This window comes from Hippocampus bargibanti, linkage group LG04 (genome assembly GCF_051943395.1).
Source record: "Hippocampus bargibanti isolate YZ-2025 linkage group LG04, ASM5194339v1, whole genome shotgun sequence".
In the NCBI taxonomy this organism is placed as follows: Eukaryota; Metazoa; Chordata; class Actinopteri; order Syngnathiformes; family Syngnathidae; genus Hippocampus; species Hippocampus bargibanti.
Window position 1 is genome coordinate 21,491,213 of NC_142737.1, and position 16,187 is coordinate 21,507,399.

Consider the following 16,187-nt stretch of genomic DNA (forward strand, 5'->3'; position numbering starts at 1 on the left):
CTGTTTATACATTGCGCTGGGACTGTACCGATCAAACATGAAGGTTACACAAAACTGTATTCAAATACTCGACATTCAATGATTTATCAGGCTTTTGTGTGCACGCGCGCACCCTTTGTGACTTCCGTTCTCACCAAAATATCAAAATTTGTGATATTTAAAAGCCGAGAGAATGCAAACGGAGGGGTGTTACTATTATGAATGTTCGTGCCTCAACATGGCTTTGTTCATGCAAACAAAACAACTAACTGCATGTTCAATCAATGTTGTAAACTAATGGACAGATGTGTTTAACTCAAAATTTCATGAACATTTGAAAATCCACAATTCTGGGGAAATCTGCAGGGTTTTCATCAATGTGGTTACCACAGCAGTTCATAGTTTTGAACATCGTTGGTTTGGCACGGCCAGGCTTTGGCCTTACTGTGAGCAACAATCATTCCTATAAAATTTTGAATTATTTTCATCAAACACAGTGAAAATCCAGAGGGAGGAGAAATGTGCTGGTAACAAATGTTTTATTTATATTTTACGCTACTGAGGTCAACACAGGTCAGGTTAGATGCAGAAAAGAACATTGATTTGTGCCGTGTCAGAACTTCCTACAAGATAGTCATGACCGAATATCACGCTAAGAGGACAACACCAGCGCTGCACGTTACAGCTCAATAAATACGATTAAGAACCTTGTCAAAATAATGTCATCCACTTGACATTAATTCTAACGGGCGGCATTGGACAAGGCAATGGAGGGACTTATTGTATCTACAACTTACTGGCCACTTGCTGTGGCTCCAGTTCCAACCGGTGGCAATAAGCAAGGGAGAAGGGAGAACAGGATTTGTGGTCCTTGGTTCACAACACAAACACAGAGAGAAGTGGGCACAATCAGCACGCGGTAACAGTTCTTCTAAATATATAACAATCCATATTGCAATGTTTCTTCAGGTCTCAAAGTGCACTTGTTTCAAGAGCCTTCATAGATACATTGTGGTGATCACTATCTTAAATTACAAGTTGGGTACTATTTGAATTGAACATAGAAAAAAACAGACCCCCGCCCAAAAAAAGTGCAAGCTCACAAACGTGTACCATTTGGAAGAGTACAGGTGCTAGACAAATGTATCACTCTAAGTGGCTAAATCGGCCCCTGGCGCATATCCCAAAGCAAAGACAATTGTCAAATGACAGTTGCAGAAATAGTTAACAGTGACTGACCTCTGCAAATCTCCCCAATGAACTTTGCAGTATATACTCAAAAGTGTTTCGCAGACATATCACTAGTGATCAAAGTGAGAGGGAAAGGTTTGGTAAATGGGTGTGCTATACCTCCCAAATAGAGGATGAAATTGAAATATAAGTGAAAAAGGAAGACCGAGCTGAGCAGCAACATTAAATGTCAGGGGAAAAAAATCAACACTTGAGTTTTCTGGTGATTAAAAACTCACTTGAACAAGAACAGGTACGGGATAATGCAAGAACAATTGAGAATTGATTCTTTCGACCATCAGCAAAAACCGCTGATCGTAAAATGCCCAATGAATGGTTGAACGTTTGGCTCATGTTCTGAAGCCCAGAGACCTAAGTAAAAGCTTAAACAACAATTTCAAGTCCCTTGAATATTTCTGTTTTGGTTAAACAAAATAAAAATAAGTAGCGCTTTCATTCATGTTAATGAAACACCATAACAGTGAGTGCTGATGGACGATTGTTGAATGACGGGCTGCCAGTTCCATGCCTCCCTGCACCTTGGTGCATTTCTTGAACAACTTAGCCCAGGCTGGTGATATTGGTTTTTCCTCCAGGGGGAGCCACGATCCGTTGGGTGTTACGGCGCGGCACGTTGTCGTCAATTTGGGCACCTAATAATGAAAACGTTGATTATAACCGCATCCCAAATGTAAATCGCATTTCTTTCCCACTATGGAGGCAAAATTCAGCGAACATGGCTCACACACCTGACAGACTGAAGCCAGACTGGTGAAGGTTGCGCACTGGCTGCTCAATAAATTGTTGCTGCTGTAGCTGCTTGGTAGGAGAGGTCTTCACGGCAGACACTGAGGACAAAACCTTGGGAGTAAGGATCACCTCACACACCGGCCCATCGTACTGGCCCCGAGGGACTCCACGCAACTCTGTCAACTGAACATTCAAATCATTCCATTGGTGAGATGGCACTTACTACTCGTCCTGTTTCAGCGGTGATTCCTAACCATTTCTGCTTCTTTACGTCTAAACGTAGGAATTTGAACATTTATCACTTCAGTAAATTCAGTGTGAAATTATTTGATCTATATTCATGTAGCCATGTCAGCAATCTGTCGTGAGGGGCAGAACAATTAAATGCTCACACAATTGCCGTTTTTTAAACCAATTCTCAATTTTTCTGCCCTAAGAGTACTGCATTGGCACCATCTTGTGGCCTCTTGGTCTCAAGACTCAACTGTCTAAATGAACTAAAGTTCACTAAAGTTCATTTAGGCAAAAGTAGTGGTTTGCCAATAGCCATCTTGGTGCCAAAGAAGTCTGGTGACGTGAGTTTGGGGTTTTCATTTTGAGAAAAGAAATGCTTAGATATCATCGTATGGCATTTGAAAGCAATTACCGTAGAAACCTTTTTAGAGGGTGACGGATTTTCACTCTTCACCACAGTACCTGATTCATGAAATATTTATTTGCCAGTTTGCTGTGAGATTTTTCAAATCAAACAAATTTGCCTTGTTTCAATTAAGGTAGGGAGACACGGTGCTAGGTCATTCTATCTATGTGGACGCACCCTGCTGCGAGCCTTTATCTTCTTGTACACGTGGTCCGGAAAGGCTTTCCTGCTGATGTAGCGCCCGCAGCCCTCTGTCGTGTGAAGGCTGCCGTCTTCCAGCACAACTTTACCTTGGCTGATCACCACCAGAGGACCTCCGCGCACCTCTGTGCCCTCAAAGATGTTGTACTCAACAGACTGGGGAGAAGAGGAAGCCGGGGGCAGCAGTCAGAGGCATTCTTTAGTAAAACATCCACGCATCCATTTTCTAAACTGCACCTCCTCATTTAGAGCGAGCCTGTCCCAAATAACTGCGTGTGAGGTGGGGCACACCCTCCCTGAACAGGTCACCAGTCGATTGCAGGACACATCAAGACAAACATCCATACTTAACAGCTGAGGGAAATTTAGATTGTTCAATTGACATAATATTCATATTTTTGAGAAAACCCATTTGCTGATACCAAAGCCCAAATCTCAGCACTGTGAGCCAGATAAACAACCCACTTTTACACAGTACTGCCCTATTCATTCAAATAAAACCCCCAACTAGCAAAACACCTCTACAAATACCAAGTTGTGGTTCTTGGCTGAGATGATCTTGGTGACATCCGGGTCCCACAAAACAAGGTCAGCATCAGAGCCCACAGCAATGCGGCCCTTGCGAGGAAAGAGATTGAAGATCTTGGCGGCATTTGTGCTGGTCACTGCCACAAACTGGTTCTCATCCATCTTCCCAGTCACCTAGTGGGAGATATGGGAACAAGGTCTCAGAACACACAGATAGATGAGACTTTTTTCTTCTTTCACAGAGTGAATGTTGGCCCTCACCACACATTTGTCCCAGATTAGAGACATCCTCTCTTCAGTACCATTGGTGCCCTCCGGGATTAAGGTGAAGTTATCTTTGCCTACTGCACGCTGAGAGGTCTGGAAAGTGCAGTGAGCGCTCCCTGTCACCTGGAGGTCCCCACTGGATTTAACAGAATGCAAAAATGCTGATTATTTCTCATCGGTCAATTTTGGTCCGTAACACAAAGGAAATAAAAACGTCTTGGCTTCTAATTTAAACTCATAAATTGGAAGACCGACGTAAAGGTAAGTACCACAGAATACTTTGTCATTGTCTTTTTAAGAAGGCAAACAGGAGAACGCTTTTTGAAAAGACTGCGATCTTTGATTCCAAACACCAACCACGACAACAGAGAGCTGAGATAATCGGGGGTGGTTGGATCAGGACTGAGTGGTGGCGAGGTGACGTAGGTCGCAGCCTTGGCCCAGTTCTTGCTCCAGTAATGGGTACCGTCAGTGCCCAAGCTGGCTGAGATGGGTTCACCGAAAACCACAGAACCTAAAAGAACAGTCAGGAGTAACCATTGCAAAATTAGCTGCAGTGTAATGGAAAAGAGTGCCTTATGATTGGCTGGTGAAGAATTTCGGGGTGGACGCCGCCTGCTGGAATAGGCAGCTCCAAAACACCTGCGACTCGTGTGAGGATAAGTCTGATTAGAAATGGATGGATGGATGTATCAGAAATGAACATTTCAGAACATACCCTTTTTCCTGGCCAGAGCGATGACATCTGCAGCACTCTTGCTCATTACCTTGGTGATGTAAACTGGACAATTTGTCTGATTGGCTATGGTGATAGAGCGATTAACTGCTTCTGCTTCCACCTGTCAAACAGGCAGCCACATACCGGAATATTTGGGCTTTCCGGCACCCTCTCTTGAGTCCTTTGCTGTGTTTAAAATTCGAGACATCTCACCTCTTCTGGGCGACTAAGCACATGACCTTCAGGGCCAGTTATACCCAGCTCAAGGATGCGTCGCTGCTCCTATTAAGTCCCCCCAAAAAAACATCATGTTCCAAATTTGAAAGAGCAGATTCTTGCTTAGATTGAATATTTTTATTCTTACCTCAGCAATGATGTCGCCATTTTCGGCATGCACTTGAGCAATGGCACCAAGGTCTCTGATGATGCTGAAAACCTCATAAATCTAAAATATCACCAGAGACAAGTGGGTTCATGAGCAGAAGTCTCACACACAGACCTCTAACAGTCAAACATGCAAATTGAGCAAAAAGAGAAGAGCCAGCCATGCAAGAGAAGAGAATGCCCTGCAAGAGTTCAGTGTACCTGAGAGTCAGAAAGTTGGAAAACATCCTTATAAGCCAAATAGACCAGGAAAGAGTTGACACCTGAAGATAGAAAACTTATGAGAGCCAAAAGTGGAAAAAAGAGAGCAAGAGCGGAAGATCCCAGAGCAAAAGAGGAAGAGCAAAACAAAAAAACAAACAATGACAAGACATGAGATAGTCTTATCAAACTTGTTTTCTGACACCAAAGACGCAAAGACTGAATGTAGAAAGAAATTTGAGATTTGTCGTGACACAATTACGAAGATGAGTATTGAGGGCTGTACCTTGTACGGTTGTAATAATTTAGACTTGCATTAGGAATGTTGAATTCATACCATGTTCCTTCACCAAGGCCTCCATCTCTTCTTGAGTCCCCTTTTTCCAGTCAGTGATATCCACGTGGAGAGAGAAGTCACAACAGGATTTGCTGTCAGCCAATTCTCTCCACTGCTTGAAAGCTGCAACCAAGCTGATGCCAGGGTCCGGCACCACATGGTCAACTAAAAAACACCCAAAAAAAGGCTACATTGAATGTATGGGAGACAGCAGTATTCAAACACCTCGTTGCATGCACATATGCAATGTTATAATTGATGTGATTGGATGTGTGCACCTTAGTTGACGACATACAGAGGTCTTTGATGAACAACTTACTGATCATGGTGGTACCACCCGCCAGAGCTGCCCTTGTGCCCTGGTAGAAGTCATCTGATGCCACCATGCCACGGTCACACATTTGGAATCGGGTGTGCACGTCTATGCCTCCAGGCATCACCATTCTCCCATGAGCCTCTATAATCTTCACTCCCCCGGGGACAATTAAATTGTCACCTATTTGCCTGGAAAAAGAGGGAAAAAAAGATACGTAATGCAGATGTGAACAAAGCAAAAATTAGAAAAGTAACATCAACCATGTACTATTATTTTATATACTGTATATATATGTATATACACATATATGTGTATATACACGTACACACACATATTTATATATATATATAAAAATCCTCGTCTCACCCACCATGGGTGGTGTCTGTCCCCATTTCAGCTCGGGTCCTCTACCAGAGGGCAGGAAGCTTGAGGGTTCTGCGCAGTATCCGTGCTGTTCCCAGCACTGCGCTTTTCTGGACCGAGATATCCGATGTTGTTCCCGGGATCTGTTGCAACCACTCGTCGAGTTTGGGGGTCACTGCCCCAAGTGCTCCGACCACCACAGGCACGACTGTCACCTTTACCTTCCAGGCTCTCTCCAGCTCCTCTCTGAGCCCTTGGTATTTCTCGATTTTCTCATGTTCCTTCTTTCTGATGTTCCCATCACTCGGGACCGCTACATCCACGACAACGGCTTTCCTTTCCCCTTTATCTATGACCACGATATCTGGTTGGTTGGCCATTACCATCTTGTCAGTCTGTATCTGGAAGTCCCACAGGATTTTTGCTCGGTCATTCTCCACCACCTTGGGAGGTGTTTCCCATTTTGACCTTGGGGTTTCCAGTCCATACTCCGCACAGATGTTTCGGTAGACTATGCCAGCCACCTGGTTATGGCGCTCCATGTAGGCTTTCCCTGCCAGCATCTTACACCCTGCAGTTACGTGTTGGATTGTCTCAGGTGCCTCTTTGCACAACCTACACCTTGGGTCTTGTCTGGTGTGGTATATCCTTGCCTCTATGGCTCTGGTGTTCAGGGCCTGTTCTTGGGCAGCCAGGATGAGTGCCTCTGTGCTGTCCTTTAGGCCAGCCCTCTCTAGCCACTGATAGGACTTCTTGAGATCAGCCACTTCTGCTATGGTTCGGTGGTACATCCCGTGTAGGGGCTTTTCCTCCCATGATTGTCCCTCTTCCAGCACCTCATCCTCTGTTCCCCATTGACTGAGACATTCTCTGAGTACATCATCCGTTGGAGCCTTCTCTTTGATGTATTCATGGAGCTTGGATGTTTCATCCTGGACAGCGGCTCTCACACTCACTAGTCCCCGGCCTCCTTCCTTACGGCTTGTGTACAGTCTCAGGGTGCTGGACTTGGGATGGAACCCTCCGTGCATGGTGAGGAGTTTTCGGGTCTTAACATCCGTGGTCTGAATCTCTTCCTTTGGCCACCTTATTATTCCTGCAGGGTATCTGATCACTGGCAGGGCATAGCTGTTTATTGCCCGGGTCTTGTTCTTGCCATTGAGCTGGCTTCTGAGGACTTGCCTCACCCGCTGGAGGTATTTGGTCGTAGCCGCTTTCCTTGTTGCTAATTCGAGGTTGCCATTGGCCTGTGGTATACCGAGGTACTTGTAGCTGTTTTCAATGTCTGCTATTGTTCCTTCAGTGAGTGAGACCCCTTCAGTGTGGACTACCTTGCCCCTCTTAGTCACCATCCGACTACATTTCTCCAGCCCGAATGACATTCCGATATCACTGCTGTAGATCCTGGTTGTGTGGATCAGGGAGTCTATGTCCCTTTCGCTCTTAGCATACATATATATATATATATATATATATATATATATATATATATATATATATATATATATATATGCAATGATTACATCTTATTGAAATAGTGGATTGGTATAAAAAAATCAAACTTACTTGATGACTCCATCCTCCATGTAGATATCAGCCATGAAGGACTGATCATCATTCACAATCTTTGCTCCTTTTACGAGGAGACGTTCGCTCTGCAAGTGAGAAACAGTTTTCATTGAATAAAAGTATCCACCACATTGATCCAGTTGCAACAGCACTTGTCCTCATCAGGGTCATGGCTGTGCTGACGCATATCCCACTCGACTTTGGGGCAGAATGAAGGACACGTGATGATTGGTCTACAGCCAGTCACAGAGCACACATACCGGAAGATGTATCATGACTGACCAGAATATCACCCTGACCACTCTATTACATTGTTTGCCATGTTTCCACTGTAAAACACAAAAACAATAAATGACTTGTTTGTGTAACCCAAATTGTGCCCACGTGTACCAGCTTCATTCATTAACTGTACAAAAGCCTCAATGTGAAGGGGTTTAGAATACCCTGTTCACTTGGTACAGTAGTCATACAGTTGGAGAATATTATCACATTACAACACAAGAATGAAACATTAGAATGGCATTGAAATGCTGAATGAATAAGTATAAAAACCAAAGCTCCAACCATATAGCCAAATGCATGGGCCGGTATATGATTGCCAGAAAGGTTCCAGAGCTCCTGTGCCATTTGGTATGGTCAGAGTGAGACAAGAGGCACACATTCAGAATCTGTGGTCATTTTTTCTGACAAGTAAGGTTTACATTTAAATTAAAATAGAATAAAAATAATATATTAATAACGTGAATGAATTCTGGTGGACTTTTGCTGAAATGTTATTGGTGTAAATTGCAACGGATCGTAACATATGTAAGCTTTCATTGGTCGCATTTAAAAAACAAAAATGAAAATATCATACGAATTTTATGTGCTCAGGAAAAAGTATACGTATACAAAATCTGTGTCCAAAATGCATTTAGGGAGGAACAAATGTATGTTTTACTATCTTCACAGTATAGTGACTACCAGAAATACTAAATGTTCTTTCCAGAGGATGGAAGAAGGTACAACTAGCATGTACTGTATATCCATCTGTTACCATTCATACAAACACATATACATGATTGCAAGACATAATTATTGCGCTTTGTGGAAATAATATAAGGATGCAGTTAAGACACTTTGGGCGATTCGGAATTGAAAAGGGAAGCACCTGCACGAGTGCGAAGATTTGTCAAGAACGTAGACGCGCTGCAGGTTTGCCTGCGGTGTTAAAAGCACGCCACTGTAACACTGAAAATGGGGTTCACTCTTATCTTATTTCATTATTGCTCCGTCGGTGGGGCCCCAACAGCTGCAGGATAAGGGTTTTTTGGATGGGTGCTGTCAGATGACCTACTTAAGAGATTTTATTCCAATCGCCCATTACGCCATTCATGCAGCGTTTTCCAAACGCTGTGCAGTGAGATTTAGAATCGCCCCTCAAGAAAAATTAAAAAAAGATGCTGTTTGGACATTTATAGAATGTGAACAGTTGGTGGCAAAAATTAACTACCGATGCGACCGGTGGTCAGCGTTCAACTAATGTTTTCAAGCTTACTGGCGCGGTTTTGAAAAAACGATAGGGTAAAATATACCAATATACTCACGGTGATTCGAGGAATGTTCTTTTTTCCTTGATAACCCGACATTTTGAGTGTCCCTCCAGTGGTCGTCTGTCTCTTGGCTACCGCTAGCTCGTAAGACAGGAGAAGCTCAGCAGCCGGCGAAAGAATAAATGGATGCTCAATGGACAATCGACGCAATTTGTACCTGTCCGACAGCTTCTATCGAGGGTCAGCGTTGTTCAAAAAGTTATATCTAATGCATATATAAAAAATGAGAGCCACAGTTTGAGAATATCGTTTAAAATGTTGCCAATTCTGTAGGAATGGATCACAGAAGACAACCTCAAGAGTCGCTCAATCGTAACGCGCATGCGCAATACCCCACCCTTGTCAGTCTCAGCTCCACATTTTAGTGTTAACCATAAAGTCTCAAGCAAGAGATACCTCGAGTACAGAATTAGCAGCCAACATTCTATGTTCCTTTTACTTCTTATTCTTTTCCTTTCGGCTTTTCCCTTCAGGGGTCGCCACAGCGAATCAACGTCCTCAATCTATCCAGGTTTTGTGCATCCTCTTCTATCACACCTTCATGTCCTATTTGACCACATCCTGAAACCTCCTCTTCGGTCTTCCTCTTGGTCTCCTGCATGGCTGTTCAAGGTGGATTAGACAGCATTATAATTGCACAGTGCACAGTGCACAGCTGTGTATTATGCCCCTCACAATAAACGTTCAATCTGAATGCGGTTTTATTAGACATGGGAATTCTGGCCCTTTTTAAGAGAGTCGGTTCTTTTGGATCGGCTCACCAAAAAGACCTCTTTAGGCTCCCATACGGATCCATGTTTTTTTTGTTGCTTAAATTAATTTGTACTTCCAAAAAATAGGGCAAAATTACATGTAAAACGAATTACTAATGTAAAAAACATTCAATATATTTACAGTATATTCTTCTGAACCTAAAATATGGAGTATTTAGAAAAATAAAGTACAAAAACAAAGACCCATCTAAAAACAAGACCAACAGAAACTTCCAATCTCTTTGTATATTCATATATATATATATATATATATATACAGTAAAGTCTCGTTATATCGATATTCAAGGGAGTCCGAAAAAAATATCGATATAACCGGGACTATTGATATATCCGACCCTGTTTGCATGTAATTTTCTCCGTGCGTGCATAGAAATAGTATCGATATAACGAGACTTTACTGTATATATATATATATATATATATATATATATATATATATATATATATATATATATATATATATATATATATATATATATGTGTGGTGGCCTGGGTGGTGCTTTTTTCTTTTTGTTATGCAAATTTTAATTTATCATTTGTTGTTTACTTTTGTTGTTTACTGTAAGTAGTTAAAAGTTTATGAGGACCCGAGAGGACCCGAGCTAAAATGGGGGACAGACACCACCCATGATGGGTGAGACGGCACACACACACACACACACACACACACACACACACACACACACACACACACACACACACACACGCACGCACGCACGCACGCACACACACACACACACACACACACACACACACACACACACACACACACACACACACACACACACACACACACACACACACACAGTGGGACCTTGGCTTACGAACTGAATTGGTCCCCAGGCAGAGTGTGTAAGGCAAAAGGTGTGTATCCCAAAAATTAATTTCCCATAGGAAACCATTAAAATGAGAATAATCCATTCCCAGGTCCCCATAAAACATAATTTGCTACTTTCTAATTTTCTAAGCCTTAAAACCACACAAAATATACCTTATTTTATGTATAATAAATGTGCTATAGTATTATGATTAAAGCAATAAACTGTACCGTACAATAAAGTCATTTTATTTACCTATGTGATGGTCGTTAATGGATTGATGGAATGGAGTGTCCGGTTTCCTCAGCATTAAACACTTGATGAGGAACATAGTCTTCTTTCACCATCTTGAGGAATGATCCCTTGTAGGTGCTTTCTCTGTGATAATTTGTCAGAGATATGACAGTCAGACACCGTGGACAGAGACTCGGAACCAGAAATATTGTCCCTACTGCCGGCAGTAAACGCAGTAATCAATGACATACGTCTGAATTCTGCGCCCCTTTGCCAAGCTATTTATTCAGAATACATGCAAATTAAAGTGACATATTAGTAAAACAGTTTTCTTGATAAGCATACCATGTCTCTGGGCGTTCTGAGCAACAACAGAAGCAATAAAACATTGTGTTGTTGGTTTCCCAGTTTACTTTTATTTTATCTAGCCACTCTCGTCCACAGAGTGACGGCCCATTAATCGCCACAACTACCAGTGGTAAGTTAGCAGTCTGACCCGCATATGTCACTTTAACGTTGAATTGACCTGTCACTGGGATGGGTTGCCCAAAATAGCCCTTTAGTGCTACACGACTCCCCTCTAGTGGTATATGCGAGAACGACCGCTCATACACCTTTTCAGAAATAATGCTGACAGCCGCGCCCGTATCAATCTCCATTGAGATCTGTATCCCATTTATGTAAGAAACGGCCTTATATGGTAATGCCTGTGTCCGGGCCCGACATGCCTTTTGAATATGACCTACTTTACCAGTGATGACATTTTGAATTCTTGTAGAAACAGTCATTTGCACTATGGTTTGTGCCTTTACATCTGTAGCAATGCCTCCTCCCTGTTGGTTCTCTTTGAACTTGTGGACTTGCGTTGTGACATCTTCCCTTTTCATAAACTGCTGTGCATCCCGGTGGGCTGTCTCCATGTTGACTGCAAGCTCCACGGCTCTTGCAAACGGCAAGGCCTCTGAAGCGACTCCACTGACGAAGCCAACACGTAAAGCCTCGTCCAGTCTGTCCCCAAAATCACACTTCGTAGCAAGTTGACGTAGCTTAGTGGCAAATTCTGTCACAGTCTGGCTGCTATTCTGTGTACAGTACCTTCCGCTCATTCAACAACAACAAGCCATGGTTCACTCCCAAACTCAGGCAGCTTAGGAAAGAGAAAGAATCCGCATTTAAAAGTGGCGATCGAGCAGTTTACAAACTCGCCCGAAACAGGCTGACGAAGGAAATTAACATCGCAAAGAAAAGTTATGCGGAGAGGCTTAACAAACAGTTCTCCGCTAACGACTCTGCATCGGTGTGGAATGGCCTGAAAGCAATAACAAATTATCGTTTACCTTCCCCCCAAGCAGTGTACAACAATGGTATGGCTGATGAGTTAAATACATACTTTTGCCGATTTGAAAAGGACACCACCATTTCCCCTGTCTGCCCACCATTACCAGAAACTACCGTATCTCCGCCCTCTGCCCTACAGATCCACGAACTGGACGTTAGACGGCTCTTCAAGCAGCAAAAGATCAAGAAAGCTGCAGGACCTGACAGAGTGTCCCCCTCCTGCCTGAGAGTCTGCGCTGACCAGCTGGCTCCGGTCTTCACACAAATCTTCAACAGATCCCTGGAGCAGTGTGAAGTCCCATCCTGCTTCAAACAGTCTACTATCGTCCCAGTTCCAAAGAAACCAGCACCCTCGGGATTGAACGACTATAGACCTGTCGCTCTGACGTCTGTGGTCATGAAGTCCTTTGAACGCCTCGTGCTGAACCACCTAAAGAACATCACCGGACCTCTGCTAGATCCTCTTCAGTTTGCCTACCGGGCAAACAGGTCTGTGGAGGATGCAGTCAACATTGGACTGCATCACATCCTCGACCACCTTGACAACACAGGAACCTACGCAAGGATCCTGTTTGTGGACTACAGCTCTGCGTTCAATACCATCATCCCAGAACTCCTCATCCCCAAACTTCTCCAGCTTGGTGTGTCCCCCACGATCTGCCAGTGGACCCTCAGCTTCCTGACAGGACGGACACAACAGGTCAGACTGGGAAATATATCATCCACAACACGAACCACGAGCACTGGAGCCCCGCAGGGATGCGTCCTCTCTCCATTGCTCTTCTCTCTCTACACGAACGACTGCACCTCAACGCACCCAGCTGTCAAATTCATAAAGTTCGCAGACGACACCACGGTCATCAGTCTCATCAAAGACGGCGACGAGTCTGCGTACCGACAACAAGTGGAGCAGCTGGAGCTCTGGTGCAGCCGTCACAACCTGGAGCTGAACACGCTCAAGACAGTTGAGATGATGGTGGACTTCAGGAAACATCCATCACCACAGCTACCCCTCACACTATCCAACTGCCTGGTGTCAACCGTTGAGACCTTCAAGTTCCTGGGAATCACAGTCTCCCAGGACATGAAGTGGGAGGTCAACACCAACTCTATCCTGAAAAAGGCCCAACAGAGAATGTACTTCCTGAGGCTGCTAAAGAAGCATGGCCTGCCACAGGAGGTGCTGCAACATTTCTACACGGCTGTCATCGAATCCATTCTGTGTTCTTCCATCACCGTTTGGTTCGGGGCAGCCACAAAAATGGACAAAATCCGACTTCAACGGACAGTTAGGACGGCGGAAAAAATCATTGGCACCGCCCTACCCACTCTCGAGGACTTGCACACTGCAAGAATCCAAACTAGGGCGCGGAAAATCCTACTGGACCCTCCGCACCCTGCCCACCACCTTTTCCAGCTACTCCCCTCGGGCAGGCGCTACCGATCCATGCGCACCAAATCCAGCAGACATTTAAACAGCTTCTTCCCCCAAGCCATTAACTCTTTGAACTCTTTCAACAGTAGCCAAAATGGAACTGTATAGTGCCACTTAGCAGTTTTTTTGACAACGATACTAGTGCAGCGTGTTCTACCGGAAACAAATTCCTTGTGTGTTCTACATACTTGGCAATAAAGATGATTCTGATTCTGAACCGTTCTGAAATCACCAAGGGCTCGTAATATTTTCTCAGTGTGGATACATCTATCCATCCATTTTCCATACCGCTTATTCCTCATTAGGGTCGCGGGGGTTGCTGGACACACAAAGACGTACAACAGTCACTCTCACACTCACTCCTAAGGACAATTTGGAGTGTGCAATCTGCCTGCCATGCATGTTTTTGGAATGTGGGAGGAAACCGGAGAACCCAGAGAAAACCCACGCAGGCCCAGGGAGAGCATGCAAACTCCACAGGGGGGGGGGTGCGGGACACTAACCGGCGACCTCTGAACTGTAAGCCGGTGTGCTAACCACTCAACTACCGGGCCGCCGATGAAAACTATTCTGGGAGTTCTTATTCTTCCTAAACGTCGGTAAACGTCATCCTTACCCAACAGCCAAGAAACAGCTTGTTTTACATATTTTTTGTTTATTTACTTCCAAACCACTGCCGGGGCCCGGGCATGCACTTGTGTCGCTTTAGTGTTGAAGGTGGCCCACGCCGCTCGCTCACCGCAGACTACAGTAATGCAGTGTTGTCAATCGAAGTGGCTGCTGACTTGACTTCGATTTTGCAAGTGGAGGCTGGCTTGACCACAGTGGATAGAGTATGTACACATAGACATATCTTATATTGGAGCATTTATTAAAATGGCGACTGGACAAACTTTCAGATGACCAGGTTTCTGCTTTATTCAGTAAAGTCATTTCAGAGTTTCCATTGTTTTCTGCAATTATCAGCTGTACAGAAGCTTGCCAATGATCAAATATTACATGTGTGTTATAATTGTGCAACCGCATGTTATATTCCTAGTCAATATCTCAATAACTGCACACAAGCTATAGTGATATTAAGATTAACAAAATAGATTTGGTTTTCACATTATGTTTGTTTGAAGATCAATTTTAAAACACTGTCAAATGAGTCAGAATCAATCATCTTTATGATCCATATCAGCATCAACACAGACGTTAGATCTACTTAAATTAGTAAAGGCTTTTGTATTTTTTTCTGGAAGTTTACAAGCATTTCACATATTAAATTACACTGGAAATTATATAGACATTGAGATGAAAATGGTGTCCTGGAAAAACAGTGGTGGGTTCTGCTTCACATGGTGAGCTAGATGACAGCAAAAAGACAGTACCGACAATACTGATTTGATATATATACAGTAAAGTCTCGTTATATCGATATCGGATATATCGATAGTCCCGGGTTATATCGATATTTTTTCGGACTCCCTTGAATATCGATATAACGAGACTTTACTGTATATATATATATATATATATATATATATATATATATATATATATATATATATATATATATATATATATATATATATATATATATATATATATATATATATATATTGTTTCTACTAATTGGAACGGATCACTTTTATTATTAAACATGTCAGGAAAATTCCCCGAAGCATATGATGCAAATGTGCCATGACTGAAAACACATTAACTTGACACTGTGCCATTTTTGTTGTCATGTGCAATAAAAGTAAAACATAAAGCAAAAAAGAAAAAGCAAAAAAGTATAGGGCTTGGGACATTGCAGGTCGATTAGTCATACTTCCACTATCGTAAGATAAACCACAAAATGCACAAGTCAATCATTGGCTACATGGTAGGTTAATGTTTTAGAGTTCAATCTTCAAGACAAAAATCTTTAAAAAGAAAACCACTCAAGGTAAAACTGAGCAAGCTTCTATTTCAAAAAGATGTGTGCAGCATTACGTTTCCTTCAGCATCTGCACCCGTCAAGTTCAGCTCAAAAAGTTAAGGCGTCACAAGTTATTCTTTCATACCTGTATTTCTTTTCGTATTTCGGATATGGCACATATTTTTTGTTTCATAACCCTGGTGAATTTAAGAGTAGTAAGGCGACTCAGTTTTAGGGCCAGAATGTCTGGTGACAAACCGATAAAAAATAAGGAGTGTAATTTTGACAATACATCCCTTAAAGGACAATCGACACCTCCGGACAAGTGTCCATAATTTGTAAAATCACTTCAAATGACTTCTACGGAGCGCATTTTACAAAGATTCCACCACATATACAGTAAAGTCTCGTTATATCGATATCGGTTATATCGATAGTACTGCTTATTACGATACTATTTCTATGAACGCAAGGAGAAAATTTACATGGCGCAGGATCGGATATATCGATAGTCCGGTTATATCGATATTTTTTCCGACTCCCAAGAATATCGATATAACGAGACTTTACTGTAGCTATATTCTACGTTTTAAGACTCACGCTGAATA

General features: G+C 42.9%; 1 protein-coding gene across 2 annotated transcripts; it reads right to left on the reverse strand.

The window, feature by feature from the left end:
* Window positions 1-196: 196 nt before the first annotated feature.
* LOC148899455 (dihydropyrimidinase-related protein 2-like) lies at window positions 197-10,964 on the reverse strand. 2 transcript variants are annotated; one of them, XM_088994695.1, is made up of 17 exons: window positions 10,922-10,964; window positions 9,613-9,678; window positions 9,233-9,280; window positions 9,070-9,152; window positions 7,481-7,569; window positions 5,555-5,739; window positions 5,236-5,400; window positions 4,899-4,960; window positions 4,678-4,758; window positions 4,527-4,595; window positions 4,314-4,434; window positions 3,953-4,109; window positions 3,590-3,731; window positions 3,332-3,502; window positions 2,777-2,956; window positions 1,959-2,142; window positions 197-1,862 (listed from the first exon to the last, which is right to left on the reverse strand). In XM_088994695.1, the coding sequence occupies exons 4-17, from the start codon at window positions 9,109-9,111 to the stop codon at window positions 1,771-1,773; spliced, it is 1,740 nt and encodes a 579-aa protein (XP_088850821.1). In that variant the 5' UTR covers window positions 9,112-9,152; window positions 9,233-9,280; window positions 9,613-9,678; window positions 10,922-10,964; the 3' UTR covers window positions 197-1,770. The 2 variants fall into 2 exon arrangements, with proteins under 2 accessions (XP_088850821.1, XP_088850820.1); XM_088994694.1 differs by lacking the exon at window positions 10,922-10,964 and having other exon boundaries at window positions 9,515-9,672.
* Between the last annotated feature and the right edge of the window lie 5,223 nt (window positions 10,965-16,187).

What these genes read in the sequence shown, in the direction of transcription:
- LOC148899455 (XM_088994695.1), bottom strand. Translation starts at nt 9,111, where the DNA reads ATGTCGGGTTATCAAGGAAAAAAGAACATTCCTCGAATCACC. An exon ending in GGCCTTGGTGAAGGAACATG is followed by an intron (nt 4,961 to 5,235) that starts GTATGAATTCAA and finishes TTCTATCTTCAG; the next exon opens with GTGTCAACTCTTTCCTGGTC. An exon ending in CTCAGCTCTCTGTTGTCGTG is followed by an intron (nt 3,732 to 3,952) that starts GTTGGTGTTTGG and finishes TGTTAAATCCAG; the next exon opens with TGGGGACCTCCAGGTGACAG.